The sequence below is a fragment of the Macrobrachium nipponense genome, chromosome 19 (assembly GCF_015104395.2).
Source record: "Macrobrachium nipponense isolate FS-2020 chromosome 19, ASM1510439v2, whole genome shotgun sequence".
NCBI classification, from domain to species: Eukaryota; Metazoa; Arthropoda; class Malacostraca; order Decapoda; family Palaemonidae; genus Macrobrachium; species Macrobrachium nipponense.
The window spans coordinates 53201554-53220980 of NC_061088.1; the positions used below are offsets into that span (position 1 = coordinate 53201554).

Sequence of the window (19427 nt, forward strand, 5' to 3'; positions counted from 1 at the left end):
GACCTACTCATAAAATACTGGTATAAAGTATATATCTGCCTACTCTTGTTAACTGAAATTTAGTCATTTAATTAAAAGTAATCAAGATCTTTATGAATGTGTATAGTCTACACTAGAATATTCTCCTAACAACAGAGAGATAGACTTTCTTATGTATCCTATTGTCCAACAGGGTAATCTACAGGAATGCCCCCAAAACCTAGTGATTCTTGGGCTACTTGCAGAATGGTTTGGATGATCTCATACATAAATTTTCATCTATCTTATACTTTTCTTATTTTGTTAAGTAGTTTAAATTAATGTAAAAAGCAATAATATCAATTCATTAAAGAAAATTAATGTAAAAAGCAATAATATCAATTCCTTAAAGAAAATACTATAGTGAATAGTAAGATTTTAGTTTATAAATTAAAAAACTATGTAACAATGAAGGAAAATCCATTCTACCCTGGACCTTTCTTTTAACATCCAGGTACTAAGCTGAGATCCACAGCTGTTAAACATGTCAAGTAATGTGACAGGAGGGGGAGTGAGTATTGTGCTGCTGACTAACTTCATGTAATTTATCTCTCTCTCTCTCTCTCTCTTTAACCGAGATGAGAGAATTTTTATGGTACAGGTATGTATATGTTTATATTTTCAAATAATAAGAATAATAATAATAGTACAACTGTAATTACAGCATTCATATATGATAGTATTTTAAAGAAATATGCGAGCGAGCCTTAGGAGAACTAAGTCTGATGTCTGCACTGACGTCAGGCCTACCAGAGGAAGGGACAATGGGTATAGATTCATACTGCTCCCTGACATGTCCCCGGTTCCCTGTTGCTCCAGGAAGCAAAGGAGCAAGGCAGGATGTGCCAAGGACAGAAATATTCAGGAGCAGGGGTGCAGACCCTACCTCCAATGCAAGGGAATTACCTGAAACCAACAAGAGACCCCAGGGAGGGCAACGACGACAAAATATTCTGTGAAACTTCGGCTAACTGATTTATCAAGCCCTTTTAAACCCTTAATGCTTGACCTGACTCAATTCTATCAAAAGCTTACATCCTAAATCAATTGGGAAGCTCTAGTAGGAGTAAAAGAATGAAAAGAATAGGTCCTAACAAAGTTACTAGAAGGGGGAAGGAGACAAAGCATGCACTCCCTTAGCACTAGCCTTAGCAGACTTAATCTCTTGCTTTTTTTGATGCTTTTTCAAAAGATTATACTCTCTTTGTTTATGGTACTTCACCAATTTCATCATAAATTAATTTGACCGAGATTCACAAGATTCATACACTTTTTTCCTTGACATTTCACACACAAGTCAATAGTCTCAGTAGAACTAGAATAAAGCCTATCACAGAAACCTCTTACCTTACAGGTCCCTATTCTTTTGTTACCATCCATATCCACAAGAAAATTCAAGTAAATCTACAAACCAAGTAGTCAACGGAAAACAAGGATTCAAATAACACTACCAATCTTCTAAAGAAACTGGTGACAGAAGCAGACTGACCTGCCAGGGGGATTTGTACCTATCGTTCCTCTGGTGGGAGGTGGGGGAAGTAAATAGATAGAAACAACCATTCATAGAAAACCAAGTGTTTTCATTTATTGTTTCAATCTGTTGAACTAACGCTGGCGCGGAATTAAAAGCTATAGACATAATGGAGAGGTGGGATTTATTTAAAAAATGTCAGTTTTCAAATTTGTCCTTTAAATACATTAAGTAAGAAATGGGACCATTTGTAAGAGAAAAACAGTACTATTGTACTGTAAACACTAACAAAGTGGACAAGACTAATGTTAAGTACGATTGTGTCAAGATCAGCAATTTTAAAATTATACACTCAACATCAACATGTAGTTGAAACATTTTATATTTCAATAAACCATATGGTAAAAAAAAAAAAATCCCACCAGCAAATTATTCTCACCTAATATAATAAAAGTACTAAACAGCCTTTGATGTAAAATGATGACACTGTACTCGCAACCTACCTTAATATGAGGATGCTTCTCATATTGCCAGGTTAATATAAAACAATAAAATCCTTCAATCTGGGATATTTCAGTTCCTTTTCACTTCTGGACTAGATTAAATTTTATGATTCAATACCACTTTCAACTCCACTTTACCATCTACAGAATCAACAAAACGCTACAAATTCCTACCTCCACATATCTCCATCATGATATACAACACAGTCATATGCAGGTCCTAAATCATAATACTTCTTCTCAAGGGCATTTAGCTGTGCAACCCTGGACTCTGCATCTTCTTTTGTAAGCTTCTCTAGGTAATTTCCACCATTTCCATTTGGACTCTTATTGCTCTCGATAGCCTGCAAGAAGGAATTGCAACAATATTCTTAGCCTTAAATTCTTCCTAAAAAGGATTCAACATTCATAATTCCTTGACAAATCTCTTCCAATTATCCCTTACATGGCTTACATGCTGAGGGCAATGTACTCCTTAGGCAGTAGTATGGGTCAAAATCATGAAAAGTAAGAAATTTCCGAAGAAGTATGAATGATAGGTTGAAAAATTTAACTAAAATTAGTTATTTAGTTACAAAATCTTGTAAGACCCATAAACTACAAAACGTAACTTTGCCAATGTTCATCTTTTACAAAAGAACACCTCAAACACTTCCTTTTCAGGAAATAGGAAGATTATTTAATAAACCCTTTTCTAAATGGGAAAAATATAGCAGTAAATGCAAAATAACCTATCAATATTATATGAACAAATTATAATACAAACACTTTCACAAAATACTGTACCCATGAAAAATACTGTAAAAAGAGAGGAGAGAGAGAGAGAGACGAAGGACTTGGAGAATGCGAGAGGAGAGAGACGATGAGAGATGTGAGGGGAGAGATGAGAGAGAGAGAGAGAGAGGGGGGGGGGGGGGGAAAGCCTCCAGAAAGTCCACTTCTTTCAGAACATTGACCTTTCCTGTTACTACTGTATTAAATATCTCAAAGAGAGTCTTTCTGCTGATACATTCACCCACTAATCTTTTTACCATCAACAAAAATAAAAGATAGGAAGACAGTACAAACCTGTAACTTTCTCTGTGCTTCTGCTACTAAAGCTTTATGGACAGTATCCCAATTCTTTTCCTTGCGTTCTTTTGACACACGCTCACGTAGTCGTTGGGGATAAATGGCATATGCTCCTTTGACACCTATATGATACTTCCCGGAAGGGTTAACCCATGATTCTGGAACCTATATAAAAAATAATGAGGTACTACAGGAATAGTTCATAAAGTAAATTATTCTCACATTACCTAATATTACCATTCTTAGAAATGCAGAAAAACAAACTTATTATAATTTCAAAAACTAAATAACTGCATACCTTAAGTTTACGACCACTGAGGCCGGCAATGACTCCCTCAGATGCTTCTACTACAGTTGAGGTATCAACATCACCAGCTCCTGATGCATCTATACGATCTATGATCTTTACTTTACCTTCTGTAGTTACCTGTATCAAGCATAAATGAGGAGTGTGTTATTGTCTATACATACTTTGTATATTACATGGATATGGTCTTGAGCTGAAATAAAATCTATTATCATCATTATTATTATTATTACTGTATTATTATTAGAATTTCTTCAGGATCATGAACAAAAAACTAAGTTAGATACAAGACTGAAAAGCTGCAGTGAAGCACAACATGGATGCCTACCACTGAACAGAATCATGAAAAAAGACCAATTTACCATATATATTGAGCTATGTACATGGAAAAGAAATATTACTAGCCAAAAATATTTACAAAACGAGTTTATTTTACACTGGGTATTGCACCTGAATTATTACTTGAAAGTACAGTAAAAACCTGTAAAAGACTACCAGGTATAGCCTGAAAGTGTAATAATCAATGAATTTCTACAAAGCATTTTTCAATTGCAATAAAATATCACATGTAACAGTAAATACAAAAGATATTTAAACCTTGTAAATCACTGCTGAACAATATATAAGCTCATATGACAATATTAAATCATCAATTACCATATACCACTGCAATTGTATTTCTTAATTAACACAATACTATGCAGTATATACAAAACACTGAAGCCTTGCCTGTAAACCAGGAGCACCAGGATCAACACCAGAATCAAAGATGGCGATGACTACCCCTCGTCCATCATAGTTTGGGTATTTATTAATCAAGCTAACCACTCCAGTTTCTTTCCTGCAATAAAAAAAAAAAATCAAACATGGTATTTTCAGGATAAAATGAAGTTCCATGTACTACTATACTTAAAAAGTAATTACATAGCTAGACTTTTCCATTTGCATGGCAGCTTAAATATGAAGTACACGATAGTGCTTCTATTGGGGAACAATAGGAACAACAACACAGAGGACTCGTTTCTTTTGTGTTTGTATGTCCAATGGAGGGGAGGGGGGAGGGCTCCAATCTGTAAATACTTGGTAAGTATATGGGTATTCTCATACTTACAATGGGGTTAGGTTCCAAAAATCCTGTCATTTGTTGGAAAAATCCTATCTAATAGAGTCTGGCTTACACTAGGGTAATAGTACCATCTATACATATATGGTCTCAAGAAGTCTGGATAAACTAATCCTTTATATATATAATAATAATGAAGTTTTTATGATAAAACAAAGTTTAATGTATACTTACCTGGCAGGTATATACGTATATAGCTATACAGGCGGTCCCCGGCTTACGACGGTTCCGGCTTACGACGTTCCGAGGTTACGACGCTTTTTCTTAAATATTCAATGGAAATTCCGTCCTGGGTTACGACGCTTGTTCCGAGGTTACGACGCTGACGCTTCCGACGCTCCGAGTTAACGACGCTTTTAAAAAACGCATGCTATGATAAAAATCCTTTATAGTTTAGCACAGTACATAATAAAAATATGTTTTTGGTTACATTACAACAAAAATTTTGAGGTTATGATGATTTTTGACACTTTTTTTTTTTTCGTATTTTTTGAATTTTTTTAGTGACGCCGCATATGCGGAACTAGTTTGCGGGCGAATGAATACACTAGCTTGGGATGCGCAGTTTAAAACAGTCCAAAAGCGCAAATATAATGAAAAATCATTGCTTGTTTCCAGTACATAATTAAAAAAACTAAGTTTCTGGTTAGATTACAACACAAATTCCAGGTTACGACGTTTTGTTTATGCTTTTTAAACGATACCTCATATGCAGAACTAGTTTTTGAACGGAGGTGCATAAATTAATTAACGCTATTAACTGTATGGTAAATTGACCGAACAACGACCTCGGAACGGTCGAGACGCCAAGCGTAAAAACAATACGAAAGGACGCCACTTCAATCGCGTGCCTGCCTGCATTTCACTAGGTTGTGTGCTGAGACGTTGCTGAAATTCCTTGCCATTTTCGCAAATTTACAATGGGCTCCTAAACGCCAAAGTACTTCCTCCGATGATAGTTCATCCAAGAAGAGGAAGGTCATCACGATGGAGGTCAAATATGACGTGATAAAGCGTTCGGAGAAGGGAGAAAACTAACACCGAAATAGGCCGTTCTTTAGGCTTGAGCAGGACCACGGTGGTAACCATTGTGAAGGATAAGGAACGTATTCTGAAGCATGTTAAGGATGCTGCACCGATGAAGTCAACGGTGATAAACGAGAAGCAACGTAGCCAGCAGCATTGTTGAAATGGAGACTTGCTCATGATCTGGCTGGAGGACCAGAACCAGCGACGTGTTCCGGTGAGCTTAAGTGTGATCCAGAGAAGGCTAGAGCGCTGCATGAGGCAGTAGTGAAAAAGTTTGGCGAAGGCAGTGCTGTGGGTGAATTTTCCGCGAGTATAGGTTGGTTTTAACCGTTTTAAGGCTCGTGCAAATTTTGCATAATGTGGCGCTGCAAGGTGAAGCTGCTAGTGCTGATAGCGAAGCAGCAGAAAGTTTTCCAGGTGGTTTGGCTGAGATAATTAAGGATGGTGGTTACACGGCTGACCAAGTCTTTATGTGGATGAGACTGGATTATTTTTGGAAAAGAATGCCAAATCGAACGTACCTTTCCAAGGAGGAGAAGTCAGCACCTGGCCATAAAGCTGGAAAGGAGCGACTGACTTTGCTGTTTGGGGCCAATGCAAGTGGTGATTTGAAACTGAAGCCCTTGCTGGTGTATTTGGTCTGAGAATCCCAGGGCTTTCAAGGGCATTTTCAAGAGTCAACTCCCTGTGATTTGGAAATCTAACAAGAAGGCGTGGGTTACCTTAATGGTCTTCGAAGATTTGTTTTTTTTTTCAAATGACCCATTTCGTGCCAGCAATTGGGAGCGGTATTTGACTTTCGAAGGGTCTGCCTTTTATTGGCCCTCTTAGTCCTGGACAATGCCCCTGGTCCCCAACCCTTCAAATTTGAGCGACATGCATCCTAATGTGAAGGTGGTGTACCTCCCACCCAATACCACATCGCTGATACAGCCAAATGGACCAGGGAGAGTAATAGCTAATTTCAAGGCTTACTACCTTAGAAGGACCATACGTTTTTGCTTTCTTTGAGGGGCCATAGAAGCTAACAACGGGATGTTGAACACTGAAGCAATTCTGGAAGGGCCTAAAACAACATTGCAAGATGCTAGTGAAAAGAACTTGCCAAAGTGCTTGGGACGAGGTGAAGACGACCCACTTTAAATGGGGCCTGGAGGAAAACTGTGTCCACAGTTTGTGCACAGTTTTGAGGCTTTGACCAGGCAGAAGACGTCGAGACTGTGATGAGGAAGATCGTAGGGCTAAGCAAGAGGCTGAAACTAGATCTTGAACCTGATGATGTAACAGAGCTGCTGGCTTCCCATGGAGAGGAAGTTGTCTGCAGAGGACTTACTAGAACTTGAACAACAAATGATTGAGGAAGAGGAGGCGGCACCAGAGCCAAAACCCAGGTCATTAACTGTGAAAGGCTTGTCAGAGGGTTTTACTCATCTGGAGAGAGCCTTGGCTTCTTTTGAGGCAGAAGACCCTAATGTTTCTAGGTTTGACAAAATCAAGAGAGGAAATCATGGATTGGTGACTTTCTACAAGGAGACCCTGAAGGAGAAGCAGACGAAGAGAAGTGTGCAGTCCAGGCTTGACACTTTCTTTCACAAGTCTCCTAGCCACCACCTCCCACTCCTAGTCCTGGTAAGGAATTCTGAAATGTTTTACTAATTTTAGTGTTTACATAGTGTACATATTTAAAAATGTGTTTAATTTTTTTAATGTAACAACTAATGTAAGAGTAAATTGTAACTTCATTAATTTTCTTCTTTTGTAATTTTATTGCAGAAGTGGTGACAGTTCCAGATCCCCCTGTACTACCCTGTGACCAGTTCCAGATCTCCCTGTACTACTGTGACAGTTCCAGATCCCCTGTACCTGGACCTCTGTATCAGCCCGCCCACCCACCTGTACGTGTACAATCAGGGTAAGCAATTTCATTTTTCTCATTTTCATTGTTGGAATTGTTTACACCCTACATACATACATACACTAACTTCATAGTGGTACAAAATGTGTTTTGAATGTTGCATAACCTTATTATTATTTTTTTTTTTCATTTCAGACCCCTTTGATAGTGACAGTGACCCAGATGACCCTGAGCCTTTCCATGGTTTTGATGCCTCGCCCTATACATCAGGTAAGGAATCCTTAACAAATTTGTATAAAATGATATTGTTAAGATACAATAAAGTTTTGTACATACTTACCTGGCAGATATATACTTAGCTATAGACTCGGTCGTCCCGACAGAATTTTCAAAACTAGCGGCACACGCGACAGGTAGGTCAGGTGATCCACCATTCCCGCCGCTGGGTGGCGGGGTCTGGAACTATTCCCGTTTTCTAAGCCATAATTTCCTACACCTGTCTCCTGAGGGGAGGCTGGGTGGGCCATTAATCGTATATATCTGCCAGGTAAGTATGTACAAAACTTTATTGTATCTTAACAATATCATTTTTGTACAAGTAACTTACCCAGCAGATATATACTTAGCTGATTGGCACCCTTGGTGGCGGGCAAGAGACAGCTAAAAACAAAATAATACTTAACTAAATACATTAAAAACAGGGAAAAAAACAACCTATGTTCTTGGATAACATAATCCATAGTTCCTACCTTATTGGGGCTGAAGACGTTCATGACTACTGTCGATGAGTCTGCTTGCCTCAAGAGTTTCAACGAGGAAATGAACCTATGGTTGAATAACTCTTTGGATCGTGTCAATGGGGGCTAGCCCCGCTTACGCGACAGAGCCTATACTGGATCGTACAATGGGGGCTGACCCACTTACATGGTAGAGCCTTGACCTTTTGTCATATCAATGGAGACTCGCCCTCTTACATGACAGAGTTAAGGTTATTAAACAAATCACAAAGAGCACTGAAGCCAATCCCGATCACCTGACCATGTTAGTCTTGTTACAATCTATGAATTGTAAGAGGGTCCTATTCCTCTGACAATTAACCAATAAAAACAACCACCAATAAACAGTAATTTAAGCCTTAAACTAAATAGGAAGGATTAGCCTCAGCCCCTTCTCCCAGCACTGAATTCGCCGAAACATACGCTCCCAGAGCAAAGCACTTTCGTACGAAATTTTAACATCTCTTAGGTAATTCGAGGCGAACACCGAATTACATCTCCAAAATGTCGACTCTATAAAGAGCCTGAAGCGACCATGTTTTGTGAAAAGCCATCGACGTAGCTATGGCTCTCACTTCATGAGCTCTCACTCTGAGAACCTTGAAATGCTCTTCTTCGCATTTAAGGTGAGCTTCCCTTATTACATCTTTATGAGAATGTAAGGGCGTTCTTAGAAATCGCTCTTTTCGGATCTCTTACAGAGCACCAAAGACTTTCTTCTGTACCTTCAGCAACTTCTTCTTCTCCAGGTAGAACTTGAGTGCCCTGACTGGACACAAAGTCCTTTCTAGTTCTCGTGTCCCTGTTAATGAAGATATTCCTTTTATCTCAAAGCTTCTTGGCCAAGGCTTTGAGGGATTTTCATTTTTCGCTAGAAAAAATGGTTGAAAGGAGCAAATCGCTGAATCTTTCTTAAACCCCACTTTACCTTCCAAAGCTTGCAACTCGCTCACTCTCTTGGCTGTTGCTAACGCAAAAAGGAATAAAGACTTTCTTGTTAAGTCCCTAAACGAAGCTGCGTGAGACGGTACGAATTTTTCCGACATTAGGAACTTGAGGACCACATCCAAGTTCCAGCTAGGCTTCTTGATTACATGTTCTTTCGTGGTCTCAAAAGACCTTATAAGGTCATGAAGATCTTTATTGTTTGTCAGATCTATTCCTCTATGTCGAAAAACTGAGGCCAGCTACTTCTGTAACCCTTCTACTGTTGAACTGCCAGGTTACAGTCTTTTCTCAAATATAGGAGAAAATCTGCGATTCAGTTTACAGAGGTACTGGAGGAGGATATTTTCTTTTCCCTACACCATCTTCTAAACAACTCCCACTTCGACTGATATACTTTGAAGTGGAGACTCTTCTGGCTCTTGCAATAGCCTTCGCCACTTCTCGTGAAAAGCCCCCTTGCTCTGACAAGTCCTTCGACAGTCTGAAGGCGTCGACTTAGAGCGGGGAGGTTTTTGGTGAAACCTGTCGAAGTGGGGTTGTTTGAGAAGATCGTTCCTTAGTGGAAGCGATCTTGGAAAATCCACTAACCACTCCAGCACACCTCGTGAACCAATCGAGAGCCGGCCAAAAGGGAGCGATGAGGGTCATTCTTGGTTTTCTTCCACTTTCCGAGCAAGCGAACTTCCTCAACACTTCTCCTACTATCTTGAAAGGAGGGAAGGCGTACGCGTCCAAGCCCGTCCAATCTAGCAGAAAGCTGTCTACTGCTACTGCTTGAGGATCCGAGATCGGGGAGGGCAGATGGTTTCTAATCTGTGGTTCTTGTTGGTCGCGAACAGGTCTATATTGGGCCTTCCCCACAGATGCCACAGTTGTTGGCAAATCTGAGGATTGAGAGTCCATTCCGTGGGTAGGACTTGATCTTTTCTGCTTAACAGATCTGGCCCGGACATTTTTCTCCTCCCTGTACAAACCTTGTGAGGAGAGAGATCTTCCTTTCCTGTGTCCCAAATCAGCAGATCCTTTGCTGATTCGTACAGGGAAAAGGAATGCGTCCCCCTTGCTTCTTTATATAAGCGAGGGCTGTTGTGTTGTCCGAGTGAATCTGAATCCCCAGACCTGAGACCTGTTTTTCCTCGAAATTGAACCAAAGCTAGATGAATGGCTGTAGCTCTTCTTGTTGATGTGCCAGGACACTTGTTCTCCTTCCCAAATGCCTGACATTCTTCTTGCGAACCTAGGGTCGCTCCCCACCCTGAATCTGAGGCGTCTGCAAACAACGCTAGGCGCGGGGGGTTCTGTAAGCGAAGGGAGATTTCCCTTGCTTAGTTTCTGTGGATCTAACCACCAACGGATATTCTCTTTGATCCGTTTCGAGATTGGAAAAGTCTCTCCCAGATTGTTGGACTTCCAATCCCACTTCTCCTTCAGATAAAATTGAAGGGTCGTAGGTGAAGTCTTCCTAAGGAAACGAACTGTTCCATCAGAGAGGGTCCCCAGCAAGCTCATCCATTCCCCTCGCGGAACAATGTTCTTTCCTTAAGAAGACTGACACCTTTTCTAGGCAGCGTTCTCTCCTTTCCTGCGAAGGATACGCTAGAAAATCCCGAGAATCCATCTGAATCCCCAGATAGACAATACTTTGCTGGGAGTCAGCATGGATTTCTCGTGATTTACTAAAAGTCCTAAGGACTTTGTCAACTTTAGAGTCACTAAAAGGTCCTCCAGACATTTTTTCTCCTTCCGATTGGGCTCTTATTAGCCAATTCGTCCAGATATAACGAGATCCTGATCCCTTCCAGATGTAGCCAATAAGCTACATTCTTCATGATGTCCGTAAAGACTTGAGGGGCAGTCGAAAGTCCAAGCACATCGCTCGGAACTGGAACACTTTCCCTTGGAACATGAACTCAGATATTTCCTTGCTGCCGATGAATTGGCACATGGAAATACGCATCCTGAAGGTCCAGGGACACCATCCAGTCCCCTGGACGAAGAAGCAGATAGAACAGAGAAACGTCTCCATTGAAAATTTCTTCTTCAAGACAAGAAATTCAGGGCACTGACGTCTAGAACTGGTCTCCATCCCCCCGATGCTTTCGGTACCAGGAATAGCCGATTGTAGAATCCTGGGGACTGGAGATCTTGAACCAGTTCTACCGCTTCCTTGGAAATCATCTGTTCCACTGCTTGCAACATAGCAAGCTTTCGGACCGGATCCGAGTATCTGGCGGTTAACTCCTTGGAGTTGTCCGTCAAGGGAGGATTTTCCCTGAAGGGGATCAAGTATCCTTTTTTCAGGATAGAGAGGGACCAGGAGTCCGCTCCCTTCTGCGCCCAGACTTGGCAAAGTGGAGTAGCCTGGCGCCTACTTTCGTCTGGAGGACTTGCTGTTCATCTAGACTTCCCGAAGGACCTTCTAGATGGTCTACTCTTTCTCTCTGGTCTTCGACCTCTAAGAGGGGCTCTAGAAGAGGAGGCCCCTCGAAAGGGCTGAACAAAAGAGGGTCTCTCTTTCTTCTCTATCGGCACTGCCGGCCTAAACTTCTTGGCTGATGTGCGTGAGTAGATCTTGAGTTGCCTTCTCCGTAAGACGATTTCGAAACCTCTCTAACCGTGCTCCGTGTGGAAAAAGGTGCGGGGATAAAGGAGCAAAAAAAGAAGAGATGTCCTTTGCAAGGGTGTGATACTGCTCTTGCTAAGAAGAGCTAAAGACAGATCTCTTCTTCAAAACTCCCGTTCCAAAAAGAGAGGCAACTTCCACAGAACCGTCCATGACCGCTCGTCCAGGCAGCCAGGACGCTCGAAAGTTCCTCATGGAAACAAAGTCCTGTCCTGAGCTCTCTTCGCTAATGCTCCTAACGCCCAGTCCATAAAGTTGAAGACTTGCAAGGGTTTTAAAGAGGCCCTTTAGAAGGTGGTCCAGCTCACACATGCCCCAAGTCGCCTTAGCAGACAGCAACGACTTCCTCCTAGCAGAGTCCATAAGGAAGCAAATGCCGCATCCGCGGAAGAAGGCAGGCCTAACCCCATCGGCTCTTTGGTCTCGTACCACCTTCCTGGTTTGCCTGTTAACTTGGAAGGAGGGCAGGAAAAAACTGTCTTGCCCGCTTCCCTTCTGGAAGTCAACCACTCTGAAAAAGTTTTCAATGCCTTTTTCATACAAAGAGCGGGGCGCATCTTAACGAAGGAAGACGATTTGAGAGCTTTAGTGCTGGACATCAACGATCCTGGTGAAGGAGGGTCCGCAGGATGTAAGGGAGTCTCCGAACTCCTTAGCAGCAAAAGAGAAAGTCTCTTGTAGTCCGAAACTGCTACATCTACAGGCTCTTCGTCTTCCGATACCGGTGGTCCAACTGATCTACAGAAGGAGATCGTTTTGGAGTGATCTGGCTCTTCCCGGGAGAAGAACTCCTTTCCCGAGAAGGGGAGTGCGGAACATTAGCATCCTATACGAAGAGTGAGGCTCCTGTTTGTCGGTAACACTCTTGTGCCTACTAGACTCTTGTTGTCTAGGTTCGTCGGGTTCGTGGCGCTTGCTAGGCTCCTGGCGTCCTGATTCAGGGCGCTTGAAAAGATCCCCGCGTCCTGATTCCTGACGCTTAACAGGCTCTTGGCGCCCTAACACTTGACGCCTAACGTACTCCTGGCGTCCTGTTTCCTGGCGCCCTGACTCCTGACAGCCCCTGAACTCCTGACGCCCTGACTCCTGGCGCCCTGACTCCTGGCTCCCTGACTCCTGGCGCCCTGACTCCTGGCGCCCTGGACTCCTGGCGTCCTGGCTCATAGCGTCCTGATTCCTGCCTTGCCTCAGCAGAATCCTGACGTCCTGAATCCAGCGTCTAAGAGGCTCTTGACGTCTTTTCTTGCGTCTTGCTGCCTCTTTGCGCTGTCTGGCTCCTGGTCCTGAAGACCCAAGGGATCCTGATACCTAAATCGGTTTTCCGGTTCCTTGTAGCTAAACCGCTCGAGACTTCTGCTCGATGCGCTGGTGTCTAAGAGGGCGCTTCGGGGAAGCGCCAGCCTATAGGGCGAAAGGGCTCTTCTCTCAGGAGAACAATCCTATCCGATGAGTCCCTTGACGAAGGCGATAAACGCCCTGGGAGATCGTGAGAGTTCTCTCCTATACGAAGAAGGACGCTTAGCGGAACTCTTCACAGGGAGCGAGACATCCTTCCTCCTTGTAGAGTCTTAGCAAAGAGCCTACGAGCGACGCTAACTGCTCTTGCAGATTAACCAAAAACTTCTTGGTCGGATCCTGAAGAGCAGGCTCCTCTTGTCTAGTCCTCTTAGGTCCCGAAGGCCAATCCTCGGAAAACGCTCTGGGCTGGAGTCAGCAGCGTCCTCCTTTAGGCGCCTTCCAGGCTCTCTTCAAAGGGCGCGAACGGGAGGCCGAACTCCATCCTCGTTTAGGAGAGGAAGAGTCTGAGGCCGAAAAACACTCCTTTAGGACGCCTTTTCTGCGGCAATCCGAGGCAGCCTGGGACTTAACAACAGGATCTGCCGAAGGGACGCCTGACCGTTGGGGATGTTCTGCATCCTCCCTGCGGCTTTCGACATTCCTCCTCCCCTGGTCCTGGGAGTTTGGAAGAGGTCTAGGCCTAGGAGCAATGAGGAACCGGTCAGACGCCCCCTCCACTGCACTGGGGACACTGCACAAGTCACTATCACCACTCTTACCTTGGTTTAGAGCTCGTAGCTGAGCTTGAAGTTTCTTAATTGAAGCTTTTACATTTTCCCTCTCTGATGAAGAATCTTTGGATTCAGAACAGGGAGAAGCAGCTGAGGCTAAGGGAAAATTGTTAGAAGGAGAGTTAATTTCTTGTTCTAAGGAGCAAGATCTACTAGATGACCTAGCTGAAGCCTTCCTCACTCTATCTCTCTCAAGCTTCCTAACATATGATGATAATTCCTTCCATTCAAGCTCCGTAAGGTTCTCGCATTCCACACAGGTGTTAATAAAAGAACATTCATTCTCCCTGCATTTAGCGCAAATACTATGCGGAATCTAATGCCGATTTAGGCAGCCTAACCTTACAGTCTTCCCTACTGCAAACTCTAAACATAGGTGAAGCCTTAGCGTCAGACATCGTGAAAGAGTAGTCACCAAAAGTCGAAAAAACAGTCCACAATAAGCGTATGCCAAGCCAGAGAAAAAACAGAATACGTCACCAAAAAAAACCATACCAAATTCTCGGCAAACGAGTTGAAATCCAAGATGGAGGAACGAACAATAGGTGTTGTCCGTTCAACCGACAGAGAAATTATGGCTTAGAAAACGGGAATAGTTCCAGACCCCGCCACCCAGCGGCGGGAATGGTGGATCACCTGACCTACCTGTCGCGTGTGCCGCGAGTTTTGAAATTCTGTCGGGACGACCGAGTCTATAGCTAAGTATATATCTGCTGGGTAAGTTACTTGTACAAAAATACGTATTACACACTACATATGTCAAACAGTAATAACATGTGCAGTAGTTACAGTAGTAGTAACTATCATTTTATATATTATTTTTATCATTCCATCCCACTCCATAGCCCAGCCACCCACTCTCATGTACCATAGGTGGCCATCCCAGTAAGCAAGCCAACCACTAGAATTTGGTAAGGACATTTTTTTTTATTAATGTTTTATTATTACATATGTAATAACCATGTTATGTATGTAACATACATACTATATAATCATATGTACTATTACATTATCATTCCAGACTGGCATGCACCTGTGACTTACATAAACCAGACCTCTACATAGCCTACATGTCTTCATTTTGCTGAAGGTAAGGAATTCTCAGTTGTGTTTAATGTTTGCATACGTACAATAAATTTTGTACACCTAAGTGGTTACATACTGTCCTTTAATATTAATTCTTCATTCCAGACTGCCATCATCCTAGCCTGTTATCTGTGATAAAGCACACTGAAGTTAGGTTTGGAATGCATCCTTATCATGAATGCTCTACACCTCCACCTCCCATCTCCCACAACCTAGGTAACAGCTTTGAGAACTCACTAAAAGTTGGGTAAGTTATGTAAGGAATTTCTAAATTAAGTTTTTATACTACATGTTATATGTGATATTAAACCACTGTATGGTGCATATTACTGTATGTAACTTACTATGCATAGAGTACTTACTGACAAAATTATTTTTGTACATTCCAGAACCCCCTGATGATGTAGGCTATGGGGCCACATAAGACTTTGTCCATCCAGGGTTACATTGAACGACAACTTTAAACTAAAAGTAAGGAATTAATTAACATACATAACTCTTTAGTACTCTTGATATATCTACAGTAATTAACATATTGCATTCACAACTTTCTGTAGTGTATATTTTGTACACTAATTTTGTTACTTTTTCCTTCCAGAACCAACATTTTTCACACAACTCCAGGTTGTTACTAACAAATTACTACTACAAGTGTCATCAAGGGATAACTACAAGTAGAAGCACCATTTTGGATGGAAAAAACCCTTCAGGAAAGTATATGTATCACATGTACATGTAGTGTAACAAAGTATGAACAGTAAGGTTTTTTACATACAGTAGTATTACATACGTACATAACTTTTTTTTACAGGAATTTCCAACCAAGTTTGATTATGTACATACATGTTATAAACCACTGTACGTATGGTTACTGTATGTAACTTACTAAACATACATAACATGACTTAACTTTGATACTTTTTGGTACTTCCAGAAAACCAGGACCCCCTCCATGATGCAGACTATGGGGCCACATAAAACTTTGTCCAGGGTTACTACATAACATAAAGGTAAGGAATTATACATAGTGTAGTAAACATACATTAAGTAAGTTTTATACGTACATACTAAAAAAAAGTGACCAAGATCTCTCACATGGGATAAGTGATCAAGGTCCCTCATGGAATTACGTACATACTGTACACTCCCTGCTGAACAGGGGTGTAGACCAATCATTTATACTATGCATACCAGTTGATATTAAACCACTGTATGGTGCATATTACTGTATGTAACTTACTATGCATAGAGTACTTACTGACAAAATTATTTTTTGTACATTCCAGAAACCCCCTGAATGATGTAGGCTATGGGGCCACATAAGACTTTGTCCATCCAGGGTTACATTGAACGACAACTTTAAACTAAAGGTAAGGAATTGGAATTAACATACATAACTAAGGTCATACATGTTATTATATGTGATATTAAACCACTGTATGGTGGCATATTACTGTATGTAAACTTACTATGCATAGTAGTCTTACTGACATACTAATTATTTTTTGTACATTCCAGAACCCCCTGAATGATGTAGGCTATGGGGCCACATAAGACTTTGTGCATCCAGGGTTACATAGCAGGACAACTTTAAACTAAAAGTAAGGAATTAATTCACATACATTAACTTTTTTACTCTTGATATAACTCAAAGTAAGGAATTATAAACTAAAAGTAAGGAATTAACATACATTAACTCTTTTACTCTTGATATCTATAATTTACATATTGCATTCAGGACTTTGTGTAGTATTTTGTACTAATTGTGTTATACTTTTACCTTCCAGAGCTACCAGACTGGGATTTTAGTGTACTCCAGGATCTACCAAATACTACTACGAAGTGTACAGTGCATAATAGTGTTAGTGTATAATCTAACCTAAGGATTAAGTGTAGTACATTGTGCTTTATAGTGTCACAAGAGTTTAATAAAGAATTATACCTTCAAGAACCATCCTTTGCCATTGAAATAACCACACTACACATCATGCAATATACTTGCATGTCACACAGGTAAGGTCTCTAACTTTTTCTTAGTTTAAGGCATATTTCCAAGTGTCGTTCCGGCTTACGACGATTTTCGGCTTACGACGCGCCTCAAGAACGGAACCCCCGTCGTAACCCGGGGACTGCCTGTATTCTCTGTTCCACTGGCAGAAATTTTCAAAACTCATGGCAAACGCTAGTAACCTAGTAGTAGTTCCCATGGCGCTAGCGCTCGGAACCATTCCCATTTTCGTCAGATTTTCTCTGAACCCTGTCTCCTGAGGGGAGGAGGGTGGGAATTTAATTATATATACCTGCCAGGTAAGTATACATTAAACTTTGTTTTATCATAAAAACTTCATTTTAATGTATGACACTTACCTGGCAGGTATATATATAGCTGATTGACACATTTGGAGGTGGGTCAAAGACAGCAACATTGTTAGAGTTCAAATAACTAAAAATTATTATATCACCCTGGGTTCCTTACCTGCTAAGGTAGCTGACTTCATAGGTCCTGCCTCTGAGCCTGCTTAAACCTTAGGAGCTCTCAACTAGGAAGTGGCCTGTTTGTTGAAAAGCTAAAACCGGGTCTGACAACTGGGCGTGACCAATGTGTTGACAGGAAACCCAAAGCCCTCTCATACCACGGGCATTCATGCTAGGAATTGTTAATTCACCTGAACTACACACACACACCACACAAAGAAAACTACTAAAAAGACTGAAGAGGGAAAATCCCTTCTCAGACGACCACAAAAAACACCATCACCTGATAAAAATTTCCTAGCATCTTAGAAGGTTATGGGGTGGAAACTCCTTTGCCCAATACTGTACCAGGGGACACGTACGGACCCAACGTCTGACAATTGTCAAAGGTTGTCTTAATATCTCTGAGATAATGAGAGGCAAATACTGAATTCGTCCTCCAAAATGTAGTCTCAATAATCTCCTTGAGGGCTAAATTCTTCTTAAATGCCAAGGACATTGCTACCGCCCTGACTTCGTGAGCCTTAACTTTCAGAACTCCGAAATTCTGTTCTTGGCAAAGCATATGCACTTCTCTAATAAGTTCTCTCATAAAGAAAGCTAGGGCATTCTTTGTCATGGGCCTACTGGGGTCTTTGACTGAACACCAAAGAGAATCTGACGTCCCTCTGATGCCTCTTGTTCTTTCAATATAAAAGTGAAAGCTCTCACTGGGCAGAGAACTCTCTCCTGTTCATGACCAACAAGATCAGACAGACCCAAGACATCAAAGGATCTGTAAACATCTGTCCTGTCGTTCCTTTGATGGATGCACCCGAAAACCCAGAGAATCCATCAGAATCCCCAGATAGACAATGCTTTGCTGGAAATTCATCTAAGACTTCCCGAGGTTTATTAACAGTCCTAAGGACTGAGCTAGGTCCAGTGTTAATTTCAAGTCCTCCAGACAGTGATCCTTTGACTGGGCACGGATCAGCCAATCGTCGAGATACAACGAGATCCTTACTCCTTTGAGATGTAGCCAATGAGCGACATTTCTCATCAGGCCCGTGAACACTTGAGGGGCCGTAGCAAGACCGAAGCATAGGGCTCGAAATTGAAAAACTTTGCCCTGTACCATGAATCTTAGGTACTTTCTGGACAAAGGACGGATAGGCACATGGAAATAGGCATCCTGAAGGTCCAGTGACACCATCCAATCCCCTGGACGAAGAGCTGCGAGGACGGAGGATGTCGTCTCCATCGTGAACTTTGTCTTGATAACGAAGTGATTCAGGGCACTTACATCCAGGACTGGTCTCCACCCCCCTGAGGCTTTTGGTACTAGAAAAAGACGGTTGTAAAACCCCGGTGATTGAAGGTCTTGAACACTTTCTATTGCTTCCTTGTCCATCATTTGTTCTACAAGTTGTAGAAGGGCTTGGCTTCTTATAGGATCTCGGTATCTTGCTGTTAACTCCCTCGGAGTTGTTGTTAAGGGAGGTTTTTCCCTGAAGGGGATAAGGTATCCTCTCTCGAGGATAGAGAGGGACCAGGTGTCCGCCCCCCTCTGAGCTCAGACTTTCGCAAACTTCAGAAGCCTGGCTCCTACTGTAGTCTGAAGAACTACTGTCTCACTGTGGTTTCGTGAAGGGTTTGCGTGACGATCTTCCTCTCTTGACAGGTCTCCTACTCTAAGAGAGGGTCTAGATGCCGTTCTCCCTCGAAAGGGCTGCTGAAAAGCAGTCTTCTCTCTTTTGGCCAAAGGAACTGCAGGTTTCAGTCTCTTTGCCGACTGCGCAAGAAGATCTTACGTTGCCTTCTCCGACAAGGACCTCGAGATGTCCTTAACGGTCTCTTGTGGAAACAGGTGACTTGAAAGGGGCGAATACAGCAAGGAGGCTCTCTGTAGAGGAGACACTGATTTTGCCAAAAAGGAACTGTAAACATGAAGTTTTTATGTTAAAACAAAGTTTAATGTATACTTACCTGGCAGGTATATATATAGCTATATTCTCTGTTCCACCTGGCAGAAATTTTCAAAACTCGCGACAAACGCTAGTAACCTATTAGTAGTTCAGGCAACCACCACCC

General features: G+C 41.9%; 1 protein-coding gene and 1 long non-coding RNA gene across 3 annotated transcripts in view; one reads left to right on the forward strand and one right to left on the reverse strand.

The window, feature by feature from the left end:
* The window catches only part of LOC135216974 (tripeptidyl-peptidase 2-like), a 280577-nt gene that overhangs the window by 226798 nt on the left and 34352 nt on the right, over nucleotides 1–19427 (reverse strand). For both annotated transcript variants that reach the window (XM_064252520.1, XM_064252513.1), the window contains exons 2-5: nucleotides 4100–4211; nucleotides 3362–3490; nucleotides 3061–3228; nucleotides 2167–2336 (exon numbers count right to left, since the gene is read on the reverse strand). In XM_064252520.1, the coding sequence (XP_064108590.1) occupies nucleotides 2167–2336; nucleotides 3061–3228; nucleotides 3362–3490; nucleotides 4100–4211 (579 nt within the window). The remainder of the gene's footprint in view (nucleotides 1–2166; nucleotides 2337–3060; nucleotides 3229–3361; nucleotides 3491–4099; nucleotides 4212–19427) is intronic.
* On the forward strand, nucleotides 16167–17008 carry LOC135212899 (uncharacterized). The gene is made up of 3 exons (XR_010314018.1): nucleotides 16167–16249; nucleotides 16398–16480; nucleotides 16667–17008. It is a non-coding gene; the product is annotated as an uncharacterized LOC135212899 (long non-coding RNA).